This window comes from Enhydra lutris, unplaced genomic scaffold (genome assembly GCF_002288905.1).
Source record: "Enhydra lutris kenyoni isolate GAN:26980312 unplaced genomic scaffold, ASM228890v2 scaffoldscaffold17, whole genome shotgun sequence".
NCBI lineage: Eukaryota > Metazoa > Chordata > Mammalia > Carnivora > Mustelidae > Enhydra > Enhydra lutris.
The window spans coordinates 24,047,332-24,061,060 of record NW_019154101.1 but is presented as its reverse complement, the minus strand read 5'-3'; the positions used below and the strand labels follow the sequence as shown (position 1 = coordinate 24,061,060).

General features: G+C 37.7%; 1 protein-coding gene across 1 annotated transcript in view; it reads right to left on the bottom strand.

Moving 5' to 3' along the window:
• The window catches only part of LOC111147662 (laminin subunit alpha 2), a 502,086-nt gene that overhangs the window by 145,313 nt on the left and 343,044 nt on the right, over positions 1–13,729 (bottom strand). The window contains exon 35 of the mRNA XM_022503866.1: positions 13,054–13,152. Coding sequence (XP_022359574.1) covers positions 13,054–13,152 — 99 coding nt within the window. The remainder of the gene's footprint in view (positions 1–13,053; positions 13,153–13,729) is intronic.

Sequence of the window (13,729 nt, the reverse complement as noted above, 5' to 3'; positions counted from 1 at the left end):
TATATCATACTAAACAAAATGGAGAGCTGTTGTAGAATCTGAAGGAGAGTGACATGATGAGATCCATGATTTGGAGAATTTACTCTGTCATATGATTAATAATTGGTTGGAGTTGGAGATGGCTTAGAGAGAGAGATCATACAAGGAAACTGAACTGGATTTGGTTGAAAATGAATGTAGAGTAAAAGGTAACTTATTAATTTTGGGGGTGGAGAATTGGCTACATATTGGAGGACAAATTACTGAGATGCTCTAAACAGGAGAAAGTATGGGTTTTAAGAGGAAGATGATGAGTTTAATTTGAGATGTCCAATCAGCAGCTAGGTTTTTGGGACTGAAGCAGAATAAAGTCTGTCTTGAAAATATGGATTTTGGGGGCACCTGGGTGTCTCGGTGGGTTAAGCCTCTGCTTTCAGCTCAGGTCATGGTTTCAGGGTACTGGGATCGAGCCCTACATTCGGGCTCCCTGCTCAGCAGGGAACCTGCTTCCCCCCCCCCCGTCTCTACCTGCCACTCTGCCTACTTGCGATCTCTCTCTGTGTCAAATAAATAAATAAAATATTAAAAAAAGAAAATATGGATTTTTGAATCATCAGCATATACATGGCAATTAAAGCCCAAAGAAAGAATTTACAAGTGAGAAAAGATGTAGATTGATGACTGCACCCCAAGAAAACCAACTCTTAAGGGATGGGCAGAGTAAGAGCCTGAGAATAAAAAGAGAATTAAGAGTAAACTAGAGGAGAATAGGTCAAGAAGGAAGGAAGGGTCAAAAATGACAATTGCTAAAGTGGGTTCAAGTAAATTAAAGTTTTCACTGGATTTAATGACCAACTTGTCATTGGTTATCATCTAGAAATAGCTTTAGTAGCAAGCTTGGAGAGGAAATTTAAATTGCAGTGGAGTGAGAAGTGAATGCAGAACTGTCTCCAAGGCTTTCAAAAACTTTGGCTGTGAAACAGAAGAGAGAACTAAGAACAGTAGCTATGGAGGTATGTGGAGCTGGCATCAAAAAGCATCTCAGTAGTTACCCACAGTTCAAATATGCTGAATTTAATTCCTATGTTCAAAAAACTTACATTTCAAGAGGGAAATCAGATGGCAATAAATCAAAATACACTGAAAGAGATATGTGATTATGTAATATTTTGCCTATGTAATATTTGCACTATAAATTATACAAAATGCATGTTAAGTGTTAGTATGGGGAGAAATATGATTCTCTTTATCACAGTATTAGAGAACTAGATTGCTCTAAGAAAAAAATGAGCATAAAATATAAAAGCACTTGTAGGAGAAAGGGCAAGCTCCTTCACCAGCTATGTAGGATGAGACTCAACCAAATGCTTTAACAAATCTAACGAATGTATTATTCATAAAGCAAATAGTTAACAAACAAAGAAGAAAAGAAAGTGTATCAAAAAGACTGGCTGGTCTCCCTGCATTCTACCATTAGCTGGACCAAGGTTCAGTCTATTCAACTACCAAAACATAATGTTTTAATTATTCAGAAGTCATAAAGCTCTTCAAGGATCAGGACATATTCTAAGCTATTTTAAAAGATGATTTCCCCAATAAAAGAGTGCTTTCACAACTATTCATAACACTTTGTGAAAAAAAGTTTTATGCAGAAGGAGGCAACATGGCAGAGGAGTAGCAGACTGAAATGACATCAGGTCCCAGGAGTTCAGTTAGATAGTTATCAAACCATTCTGAACATCTGAAAACTCAACAGGAGATAGAAGAGAAGAAGAGCAGGAATTCTATGAACAGAAAACTGACGACTTTCTGGAAGGTAGAACATGCGGAGAAGTGAATCCAAAACGATGGGAAGATAGACAGTGGGGAGGAGGAGGGGCCGGCTCCTGGCATGCAGTGGAGCAGTGGGGCACAAAATCGGAACTTTTAGAAATCTGCGCCACTGAGGGACATTGCTCCAGAGGCTAAGTGGGGGTGGAACCCTTGTGGGGAGAGCATGGTCTCAGGTCCCGCAGGGATGCAGAAGGATTGGGGGTGTATGAGTGTGGCAGAACACCCCGGTATTGGAGCAGGGAAGCTGACTACAGAGATGGAGCTCTCAGATTGGGGTTACCTTAAACCAGATCCAAGGCACAGTCAGGCCACTGTTCTTTGAGCAGGGACCCCATAAGTGGCAGATCAGAGAGACCCCCTCCTTCCTTCTCTGGGAGGAGTGGTGCAGGAGTGTGTGGCAGCAATCTGCTGGGTTTGGAGACTCCAAACAGGGCTGTGCGCCAGAAATAGAAATTCTCAGTCACAGGCTGAGTGAGCTTGGAGTGCAGCCGGAGACCAGGGAGATGGGAGGGATTGACTGCTTTTCTCTGATGGCACACTGAGAAGTAGGGCCACAAGCTCTTGGCTCCTCCAGGCTGGAGACTGGGAAGCTGCCATTTTCATTCCTGTTCTCTAGAGGTCTACAGAAAGCATTCAGGGAACAAAAGCTTGCACGAGTGAACCCGAGCAGATTGCTTTAGCCTGGCCCCTGGCAAGGGTGGTGCATTCTGCCTTGGGCAAAGACATTTGAGACTCATGGCAACAGTCTCCTTCCCCAGAAGATCAGCAAGAACATCCAGCCAAGACCAAGTTCACCGATCAACGAGAACAGAACTCCAGAGCTAAGGGAAAGCAATGCATAGAATTCATGACTTTTTCCCATGATCCTTTAGTCTTGCAAAGTTAATTTTTAATTTTATTTTTTCTCATTTTATTTTTTTTAAAAGATTTTATTTATTTATTTGACAGAGAGAAAGATCACAAGCAGGCAGAGAGGCAGGCAGAGAGAGAGGGGGAAGCAGGCTCCCCGCTGAGCAGAGAGCCTGATGCGGGGCTCGATCCCAGGACCCTGAGATCATGACCTGAGCCGAAGGCAGAGGCCTAACCCACTGAGCCACCCAGGTGCCCCCTCATTCTATTTTTTTGACTTTTCTTCTTTCCTCTTTTAATTTTTTTAAACTAGTTTAACTTAACAATGACTTTAAAAAAAATCTTTCTAAATCTTCATTGTTATAGCCATATTTTTCCCTTCATTATATTTAACCTTATATTTTGTATACATATAGATTTTTTTCTTTAAAATTTTGGTATACAATTTCTTCTAATAGATCAAAATAGACCATAAATCTAGAACATGGCTTTGTTCTAGTCTCCAGCCTGCTCACATTCTCTTCTCTCTTGTTTTTTCTTTTTCCAACCAACTTATCCCTTCCTTTAAAAAATTTTTTTTGAAATTTTCATATTTACAGTCATAATCCATTCCTTCATTATGTTTACCCTTATTTTTGTATATATATATGTTTTTCTTTCTTTAATATTTTGGGAGGTAGTTTCTTCTAAGAGACCAGAACACACCCAAAATCATTAAAAAGTATATATATGCTTTTTAAAATTTTTTAAATTTTTATTTCTTTTTCCCCCTTTCTTCTCTCCCCAGTTTTGGGTCTCTTCTGATTTAGTTAGCATACATTTTTCTGGAGTCTTTGCCAGCCTTTTAGTATTTTATTTTCCTGCGCATATAATCTTATCTGGATAAAATGACAAGGCAGAAAAACTCACCAAAAACAAAAACAAAAACAAACAAACAAACAAACAAACAACAACAAAAAAACAATAGGCAGTACTGATGGCTAGGGACCTAATCAATATGGACATTGGTAATGTCAGAATTAGAGTTCAAAATGACAATTATCAAGGTGTTAGCTGGGCTCGAAAAAGGCATGGAAGATATTAGGGAAACACATTCTGGAGAAATAAAATCCCTTTCTGGAGAAATAAAAGAACTAAAATCTAACCAATTGAAATTTAAAAAGCTATTAATGAGGGGCAATAAAAAATGGAGGCTCTTACTGCTAGGATAAATGAGGCAGAAGAGAGAATTAGTGATATAGAAGACCAAATGACAGAGAATAAAGAAGCTGAGCAAAAGAGAGACAAACAGCTACTGGACCACGAGGGAAGAATTCAAGAGGTAAGTGAGACCGTAAGATGAAACAATATTAGAATAATTGGGATACCAGACGAAGAAAGAGAGAGAGGGCCGAAGGCATATTGGAGCAAATTATAGCAGAGAATTTCCCTAATACAGTAAAGGGAACACACATCAAAATCCAGGAGGCACAGAGAATTGCCCTCAAAATCAATAAAAATAGGTCCACACCCTGTCATCTAATAGTAAAATTTACAAGTTGTAGTGACAAAGAGAAAATCCTGAAAGCAGCTCAGGACAAGAAGTCTGTAACATACAATGGTAGAAATGTTAGATTGGCAGCAGACTTATCCATAGAGACCTGGCAGGCCAGAAAGAACTGTCAGGATATATTCAAAGCATTAAATGAGAAAAATATGCAGCCAAGAACACATCCAGCTAGGCTGTCATTGAAAATAGAAGGAGAGATAAAGAGCTTCCAGGACAAACAAAAATTAAAAGAATTTGCAAACACCAAACCAGCTCTACAGGAAATACTGAAAGGGGTCCTCTAAGCAAAGAGAGAGCCTAAAAGTAGTACATCAGAAAGGAACAGAGACAATATACAGTAATAGTCACCTTACGGGATACAATGGCACTAAATTCATATCTCTCAATAGTTACCCTGAATGTTAATGGGCTAAATGCCCCAGTCAGAAGACACAGGATATCAGAATGGATTAAAAAAAAAAAAAAAAACACCAAAACCAAAACAAGACCCATTGATATGCTGTCTACAAGAAACTCATTTTAGACCAAATGACACCTCCAGATTTAAAGTGAGGGGGTGGAAAACAATTTATCATGTTAACGGACATCAAAAGAAAGCTGGGGTGGCAATCCTTATATCAGATAAATTAGACTTTAAGCCAAAGACTATAAGAGAAGAGGAAGGACACTATATCATGATTAAAGGGTCTGTCCAACAAAAAGATCTAACAATTTCAAATATCTATGCCCCTAACATGGGAACAGCCAATTATATAAACCAATTAATAACAAAATCAAAGAAATACATCGACAATAATACAGTAATAGTAGGGTACTCTAACCCCCTCATTGAAATGGACACATCATCCAATCAAAAGAGCAACAAGGAAATAAGGGCTTTAAATGACACACTGGACCAGATGGATATCACAGATATATTCAGAATATTCCATCCCAAAGCAACAGAATACATATTCTTCTCTAGTGCATGTGGAACATTTTCCAGAATAGATCACACCCTGGGTCATAAATCAGGTCTCAACAGGTACCAAAAGATTGGGATCATTCCTTGCATATTTTCAGACCACAATACTCTGAAGCTAGAACTCAATCACAAGAGGAAAGTTGGAAAGAATTCAAATACATGGAGGCTAAAAAGCATCCTACTAAAGAATGAACGAGTCAACCAAGAAATTAAAGAAGAATTGAAAAAATTCATGGAAACAAGTGAAAATGAAAACACAACCGTTCAAAATCTTTGGGACACAGCAAAGACAGTCCTGAGAGGAAAGTATATAGTGATGCAAGCCTTTCTCAAGAAACAAGAAAGGTCTCAAGTACACAACCTAACCCTACACCTAAAGGAGCTGGAGAAAGAACAGTAAAGAAAGCCTAAACCCAGCAGAAGAGAAATCATAAAGATCAGAGCAGAAATCAATGAAATAGAAACCAAAAGAACAGTAGAACAAATTAACTAAACTAGGAGCTGGTTCTTTGAAAGAATTAATAAGATTGATAAACCCCTGGCCAGACTTATCAAAAAGAAAAGAGAAAGAACCCAAATAAATAAAATCATAAATGAAAGAGGAGAGATCACAACCAACACCAAAGAAATACAAACAATTATAAGAACACATTATGAGCAACGATATGCCAGCAAATTTGACAATCTGGAAGAAATGGATGCATTCCTAGAGGAATATAAACTACGACAACTGAACCAGGAAGAAATAGAAAACCTGAATAGAGCCATAACCAGTAAGGAGATTGAAGCAGTCATCAAAAATCTCCCAACAAACAAGAGCCCAGGGCCAGATGACTTTCCAGGGGAATTTACCAAACTTTTAAAGAAGAATTGATACCTATTCTTCTGAAACTGTTCCAAAAAATAGAAATGGAAGGAAAACTTCCAAACTCATTTTTTGAGACCAGCATTATCTTGATCCCCAAATCAGAAAAAGAACCCACCAAAAAAGGAGAATTACAGACCAATATCCTTGATGAACATGGATGTGAAAATTCTCACCAAAATTCTAGCCAATAGGATCCAACAGTACATTAAAAGGATTATTCACCATGACCAAGTGAGATTTATTCCTGCAAGGAATGCTTTATTCCTGCAAGGAAGGCTGCAAGGTTGGTTCAACATCTGCAAATCAGTGAATGTGATACAATACATTAGTAAAAGAAAGAACAAGAACCATATGATACTCTCAACAGATGCTGTAAAAGCACTTGACAAAGTACAGCATAATTTCTTGATCAAAACTCTTCAAAGTGTAGGGATAGAGGGTACATACCTCAATATCATCAAAGCCATCTATGAAAAACCCACAGCAAATATTGTTCTCAATGGGGGGAAACTGAAAGCTATTCCCCTAAGGTCAGGGACACAGCAGGGATGTCCACTATCATCAGTGCTATTCAAAATGATACTAGACGTCCTAGCCTTGGCAATCAGACAACAAAAAGAAATAAAAGGCATTCAAATCGACAAAGAAGAAGTCAAACTACTATTCTTTGTAGATGATATGATACTTTATGTGGAAAACTCAAAAGACTCTACTCCAAAACTGCTAGAACTTATACAGGAATTCAGTAAAGTGTCAGGATATAAAATTAATGCAACAGAAATCAGTTGCATTTCTTTACACCAACAACAAGACAGAGGAAAGAGAAATTAAGGAGTCAATCCCATTTACAACTGCACAAAAAACCACAAGATACCTAGGTATAAACCTAACCAAAGAGGCAAAGAATCCGTACTCAGAAAACTATAAAGTACTCATGAAAGAAATTAAGACACAAAGAAATGGAAAACGTTCCATACTCATGGATTGGAAGAACAAATATTGTGAAAATGTCTACGCTACCTAAAGCAATCTACACATTTAATAAAATCCCTATCAAAATACCACCATTTTCCCCCCAAAGAAATGGAAAAAAAACCCTAAAATTTATGTGGAACTAGAAAAGACCTCAAATAGCCAGAGGAATGTTGAAAAAGAAAGCCAAAGTTGGTGGCATCACAATTCCAGACTTCAAGCTCTATTACAAAGCTGTCATCAAGAGAGTATGGTACTGGCACAAAAAGAGACACACAGATTAATGGAACAGAATAGAGAGCTCAGAAATAGACCCTCAACTGTATGGTCAACTAATCTTTGACAAAGCAGGAAAGAATGTCCAATGGAAAAAAAACAAAAAACAAAAAACAGTGTCTTCAAGAAATGATGTTGGAAAAATTGGACAGCCACATGGAAAAGAATGAAACTGGACCATTTCCTTATACCACACACAAAAATAGATTCCAAATGGATGAAAGACATCAATGTGAAACAGGAATTCATGAAAATCTTCGAGAAGAACACAGGCAGCAACCTCTTCGACCTCAGCTGCAGCAACTTCTTCTTAGACATATTGCCTAAGGCAAGAGAAGCAAGGGCAAAAATGAACTATTGGGATTTCATCAAGATCAAAAGCTTTTGCACAGCAAAGGAAACAGTCAACAAAATCAAAAGACAACTGACAGAATGGGAGAAGATATTTTCAAACGACATATCAGATAAAGGGCTAGTGTCCAAAATCTATAAAGAACTTAGCAAACTCAACACCCAAAGAACAAATAATCCAATCAAGAAATGGGCTAAGGACATGAACGGACATTTCTGCAAAGACATCCAGATGGCCAACAGACACATAAAAAGTGCTCAACATCAGTCGGCATCAGAAAAATACAAATTAAAACCACAATGAGATTCCATCTCACACCAGTCAGAATGGCTAAATTAACAAGTCAGGAAATGACAGATGTTGGAGAAGATGGGAAGAAAGGGGAACCCTCCTACACTGTTGGTGGGAATACAGCCACTCTGGAAAACAGCATGGAGGTTCCTCAAAAAGTTGAAAATAGAGCTACTCTACAACCCAGCAATCGCACTACTGGGTATTTACCCTAAAGATACAAAAGTAGTGATCTGAAGGGACACGTGCACCTGAATGTTTATAGCAGCAATGTCCACAATAGTCAAACTATGGAAAGAACCAAGATGTCCATCAACAGATGAATGGATAAAGAAGCAGTGGTACATATATACAATGGAATACTATGCAACCATCAAAAGAAATGAAATCTTGCCATTTGCAACGACGTGGATGGAACTAGAGGGTATTATGCTTAGTAAAAAAGTAAATCAGAGAAAGACAATTATCATATGATCTCTCTGATATGAGGAATTTGAGAGGCAAGGTGAGGGAGTTGGGGGGTAGGGAAGGAAAAAAATGAAACAAGATGGGATTGGGAGGGAGAAAAACCATAAGAGACTTTTATTTTTTTTTATTTATTTTATTTTATTTTATTTTTTTTTAAAGATTTTGTTTATTTATTTTGACAGAGAGAAATCACAAGCAGGCAGAGAGGCAGGCAGAGAGAGAGGAGGAAGCAGGCTCCCTGCTGAGCAGAAAGCCCCATGCGGGGCTTGAACCCAGGACCTGGGATCATGACCTGAGCTGAAGGCAGCGGCTTAACCCACTGAGCCACCCAGGTGCCCCCATAAGAGACTTTTAATCTCACAAAACAAACTGAGGGTTGCTGGGGGAAGCAGGTAGGGAGAGGGTGGTTGGGTTATGGACATTGGGGAGAGTAAGTGATATGGTGAGTGCTGTGAAGTGTGTAAACCTCGCGATTCACAGACCTGTACCCCTGGGGCAAATAATATATGTTAATAAAAAGAACTAATAATAAAAAAAAAGACTGGCTGTACCAGTGAAAGAACTCTCCTGCAGAATGGTAGCTGAAATTATCAGGTGAGTATAAGCTCACAGTTTTCAACCTTGGCTGACATCAGAATCATTGGAGGAGCTCTTGAAAATCCCAGTGCACTTACTGTCCCCCTCAGAACAATTACATCACACCCTTTGGAAGTGAGACCTGGCCCCAAGTAATTCCTAAATGGGCTCCTAATTTAAGGCACTGTCTCCTCTAATGTAGCCATGAAAGTCATGGCTACCACATCCAATGCTGGATCATTCATGGCCATGAGATAAAGGTACTGGTGGTCTCAGGATAATACTATTGGATATTTCAGTAATGTAGCCTTCTAGTGATGATTCCATATGTATCAATTCACCTTTTGATTTTCATGCAGCTTGACCACAGGGGAAGAACTGATCATGTTGACTTGAGTATTTAAAGTTTCCATGATAGTTATGTTTCTAATTATAAATGTGATAGAGACAAGTTTAATTAATAAATGAGGATTTTCATTTCCTCTTCATCCTCACTTCATTGAAGAGATCTTTGCTTTCAGTATTCTTATTTCTAGGCTTTTGTGTTATAAAATCTGAAGGATGCACAAATAAAAATGGTCTTAGAAAAAGGGTAAATTTACAGTAAACAAATCTGATAAACATTACCTTAGCAGGTAGTCAAGATAATAAGACACACTGATTACATGGGTTCTTAATTTGATGTAATAAAAATGATAAAATGATAAAAATGATACTTTACCCTCTTTAGCCTTTCCCACAAAAACCCATAACTCTATACTTATCACAAAAACATGAGACAAACCCCAATGAGGGGCATCCTACAAAATACATGAGCTGGTCAAAACTACCAAATCGTCAAAAACAAGGAAGTCTAAATCTCAGTCCATAGCCTAAAAGACATGATGACTAAATGTAATGCAGTGTCCTGGAATGAGATTCTGGAATAATACAAAGATGTTAAGTGAAAACTGAAGAAATCTGAATAAAGTACAGTTTTTAGTTAATAATAATGGATCAATACTAGTTCATTAGTTGTGACAGATATACTGTACCACGAAATTAATAGTACGGGAAACTGAGTATGGAGTATAGAGGAAATCTCTATATTACCTTTAAAACTTTTCTGTAAATCTAAAACAATATTAAAATAACAAATTTATTTAAAAAATAGTATTGAAATTAACTGAAATTGGATGCTGGACCTAAATATTAAATACAAAACTATAAAACACCTAGAAGATAACATAGAAGAAAATCTATATGACCTTAAATATGGTGACAACTTTTAGATATAACACCAAAGTTTTTTATACATGAAAGAAACAATTGATAAACTGGACTTCATTAAAATTAAAAACTTCTGCACTGTGAGAGATATGAGAGAGAATGAGAAAGCAAGCCACTGACTGGGGAAAAATATTTGTGAAGGACATATCTGATAAAGGGCTATGATCCAAAATAGACAAAGACCTCTTAAAGCTAAATAAATAAAGCTAAATAATAAGAAATAAGAAATAAGAAAACAAACAATGCAAATAAAAAGGAAATGAGAAAATACTTGTCTTAGTCCATCTGGGCTGCCATAACCAAATATTATACATTAGGTGGCTTATAACAACTAAAGTTTATTTCTCATAGTTCTGGAAACTGAACTTGATCAAGTCCCCCGTGGGTTTGATTTCTGGTGAGAACTCACTTCCTAGTATCATTTTTCACTGTGTCCTCATAAGGTAAGGAGGCAGAAAAGAACCTTTTTTTCCATAGGGGTTCCTTTTGTAAAGGCACTAATTCCATTCATGAGGGTTCCATATTCATGACTCAATCACCTCTCAAAGGCCACACCTCCCATTATCATCACCCTAGCAGTTAGAATTACAACACAGGAATTTTGGAGGGGACATAAACACTCAGTCCATAGCAAGACCTGAACAGACATCTCACCAAAGATGATACACATATGATGGCAAATAAGCATATAAGAAGATGTTCGGTATCATATATTAGAGAACTATAAATTAAAACAAAGAGCTACAACTACACACCTAACAGAATGGCAAAAATTCAAAACAGTGACAACACCAAATGCTAGTGAGGTTGTGGAGCAATTGGAATTCGTATTCATTGCTGGTGGGAAGCAAAATGGCACTGCCACTTTGGAGGACAGTCTGGTGATTTCTTACAAAATGAAACATGCTTTTACTTTATGATTCACTGATTGAGCTCCTTGTTACTTACAAAAATGAATTGAAAACTTATGTACTCAAATGTTTATAGGAGCTTTACTCATGTTGCCAAAACTTGGAAGCAACCAGGGTGTCCTTTAGCAGATGAATGGATAAATAAACTGTGGTACAATCAGACAACAGAAAATATCAGTCAGTACTAAAAAAGAAATGAGTAATCAAGCCATGAAAAGATATAGAGGAAACTTAAATGGATATTACCAAGTATAAGAAGCCCATGAGAAAAGGCTACCTACTGTATGATTCCAACTATGTGGTACTTTGGAAAAGGCAAAACTATAGAGACCATAAAAAGATCACTTTGCCAGGGGTTTGAGAGGAGAGAGATTTGAGTAGGTGGAGCATGGAGCATTTTTAGGGCAGTGAAACTACTCTGTATGATACTATAATGGTGTACACATGTCAGTAAACATTTCTCAAAACCTATAGAATGTACAACACCATGAATGAACCAAAAAGTACACTATGAACTTTGAATGACAAGGATTGTCAGTGTAGCTTTATTGTAATAAGCGTACCACTGTGGGGCGAGGGTGTTAATAATGGGGAAGCTATGTATATGTAGGGTTAGGGCCTATATGGGAACCATCTGTACTTTCCAATCAACTTTCCTTGTAACCTTCAACTTCTCTAATATATAAAGCCTATTTTTAAAAATTTATTCAGTATGGGAGATTCTGCTGAGAAGATAAAAAAGATGTAGGCTAAGACATTATAAAGGTCTGATTTTCCTAGTAAAATAGCTCTTGTTTCTAGGTTTAAATAATTAAGCTATAATCAAATCAATGAGAGCAATGCTTGTGTCAGTTTTTCCTATTCTTCTATTCCCAGTGTCTGTCATTTTGCCAGAGTACCAAGAACATGGTAGCTGCCCAATAAGTATTGATAAAATGAAAAAAATGAACTATATAATATGTAAGGACATTCTAGCGTCAATATTCTTCATCATTTAAAGCTCTTAGATAGGGGCACCTGGGTGGCTCAGTGGGTTAAAGCCTCTGTCTTCAGCTTGGGTCATGATCCCAGGGTCCTGGGATCGAGCCCCACATGGGGCTCTCTGCTCAGCGGCGAGCCTGCTTCTTCCTCTCTCTATCTCTCTGCCTGCCTCTCTGCCTACTTGTGATCTCTGTCTGTCAAATAAAATAAATAAAATCTTAAAAAAAAACAAATCTTTAAAGCTCTTAGATAATCAAACTGGATCCCTAAATTACAGGCCAGGTTTCTGCTCGTGCATTTTTCTGGCCACAAGATGGCGGACTTTGTGTTGTTTTCTTCATTCTCTAACAGCAAAAAGAAATGACCCTCTTCAGGTTTTTAAAGTTTAAAACACCCAATTCCTTAAAAAGTCCGATAAATGTAACAGGGACTTTACATTCTAACTTTTCAAAGTGTCTTAAATGCTTTGGATTTTCACAATAAAGATTTCCTCTTTTGTTAGGAATACTGATTTCGACTGTATTTCTATACAAATGCAAATATCCCGTGATAAGATCAAAGCGCCTGTAAGTATTTTCATTTGTTTTTCTTTTTCCTTACATAGTCAAAGACAGTGTTGTTGGAATTCAAAACTGATAAAAACTTTTATGTGTGACTGGATAGAATTTTCAAAATACATTGTCACTGATATTTTTAGCCCTTGTCCTTGACACTGCCCAAGAATCACAACTTCTTTTGATGCTACTGAGCTTCAGGATTTTCTTTGAGGCAGAAGTATCAAGTCAAAATACATCTACTTCTCCCCCAAACTGGGAATTAGAAACAACAAGATTTGCACTTCAGAAATTTGATCTAATTTTCCTTAACATACATGATCTATCTGCTGTAAGGAGATTCATGGCCCTCCCAACTTACCCTGGTCAGAAGCTCATTCATTTCCGACACGAGCATGTTCAGATTGCCTTCTGCCAATTGAATGAGTCTCTCTGGGGCCCGCTGAGGTGAGAGCAGGTGCTGAAAAAGATTTCATCCCATATACATTTTAGTAAATGGTTTTGCAGTGATCATGGGGTTGCACATTTAACACAACAGTTTTCCTTTATATACAAAGTATTTTGCCTTCTTGGCTTCCAAGAAAAGATAAAGAAACCGGTTCAACTAGAAAAGATATATATCTATATCTATATCTATATATCTATCTCCAGTGCTATGCAGAATATCTGGGCAAGCAATGCAAGTTGCAGTCATTTACTGAGAAATTAGTATGTGCCAGGGTCCCCCTCAACACACACACACTTAATTCTTAAAACAGTTCTATGAGGTAAATGTTATTTTGTTTTGTGTCTGAGGAGACTGTGGTTCAAAGAAAGTTAAAACCTGCACAAGATCACATGGCCAGTAAGGGGTAGAGTCAAGATGAACTCTGCCCAATTGTTCAAGGCTCCCATTTCAATGAACAGAGATACAGTTTACAGAAAAGAAAGAGAGGAGGGGGCCTGGCCAGGCACTCACAGAGGGGCCATTTTCCTTGTTGAACATAGTCAATGTCACAGAACAGTAACATTAGACAAGGTCACCCTGTGACAGGGAT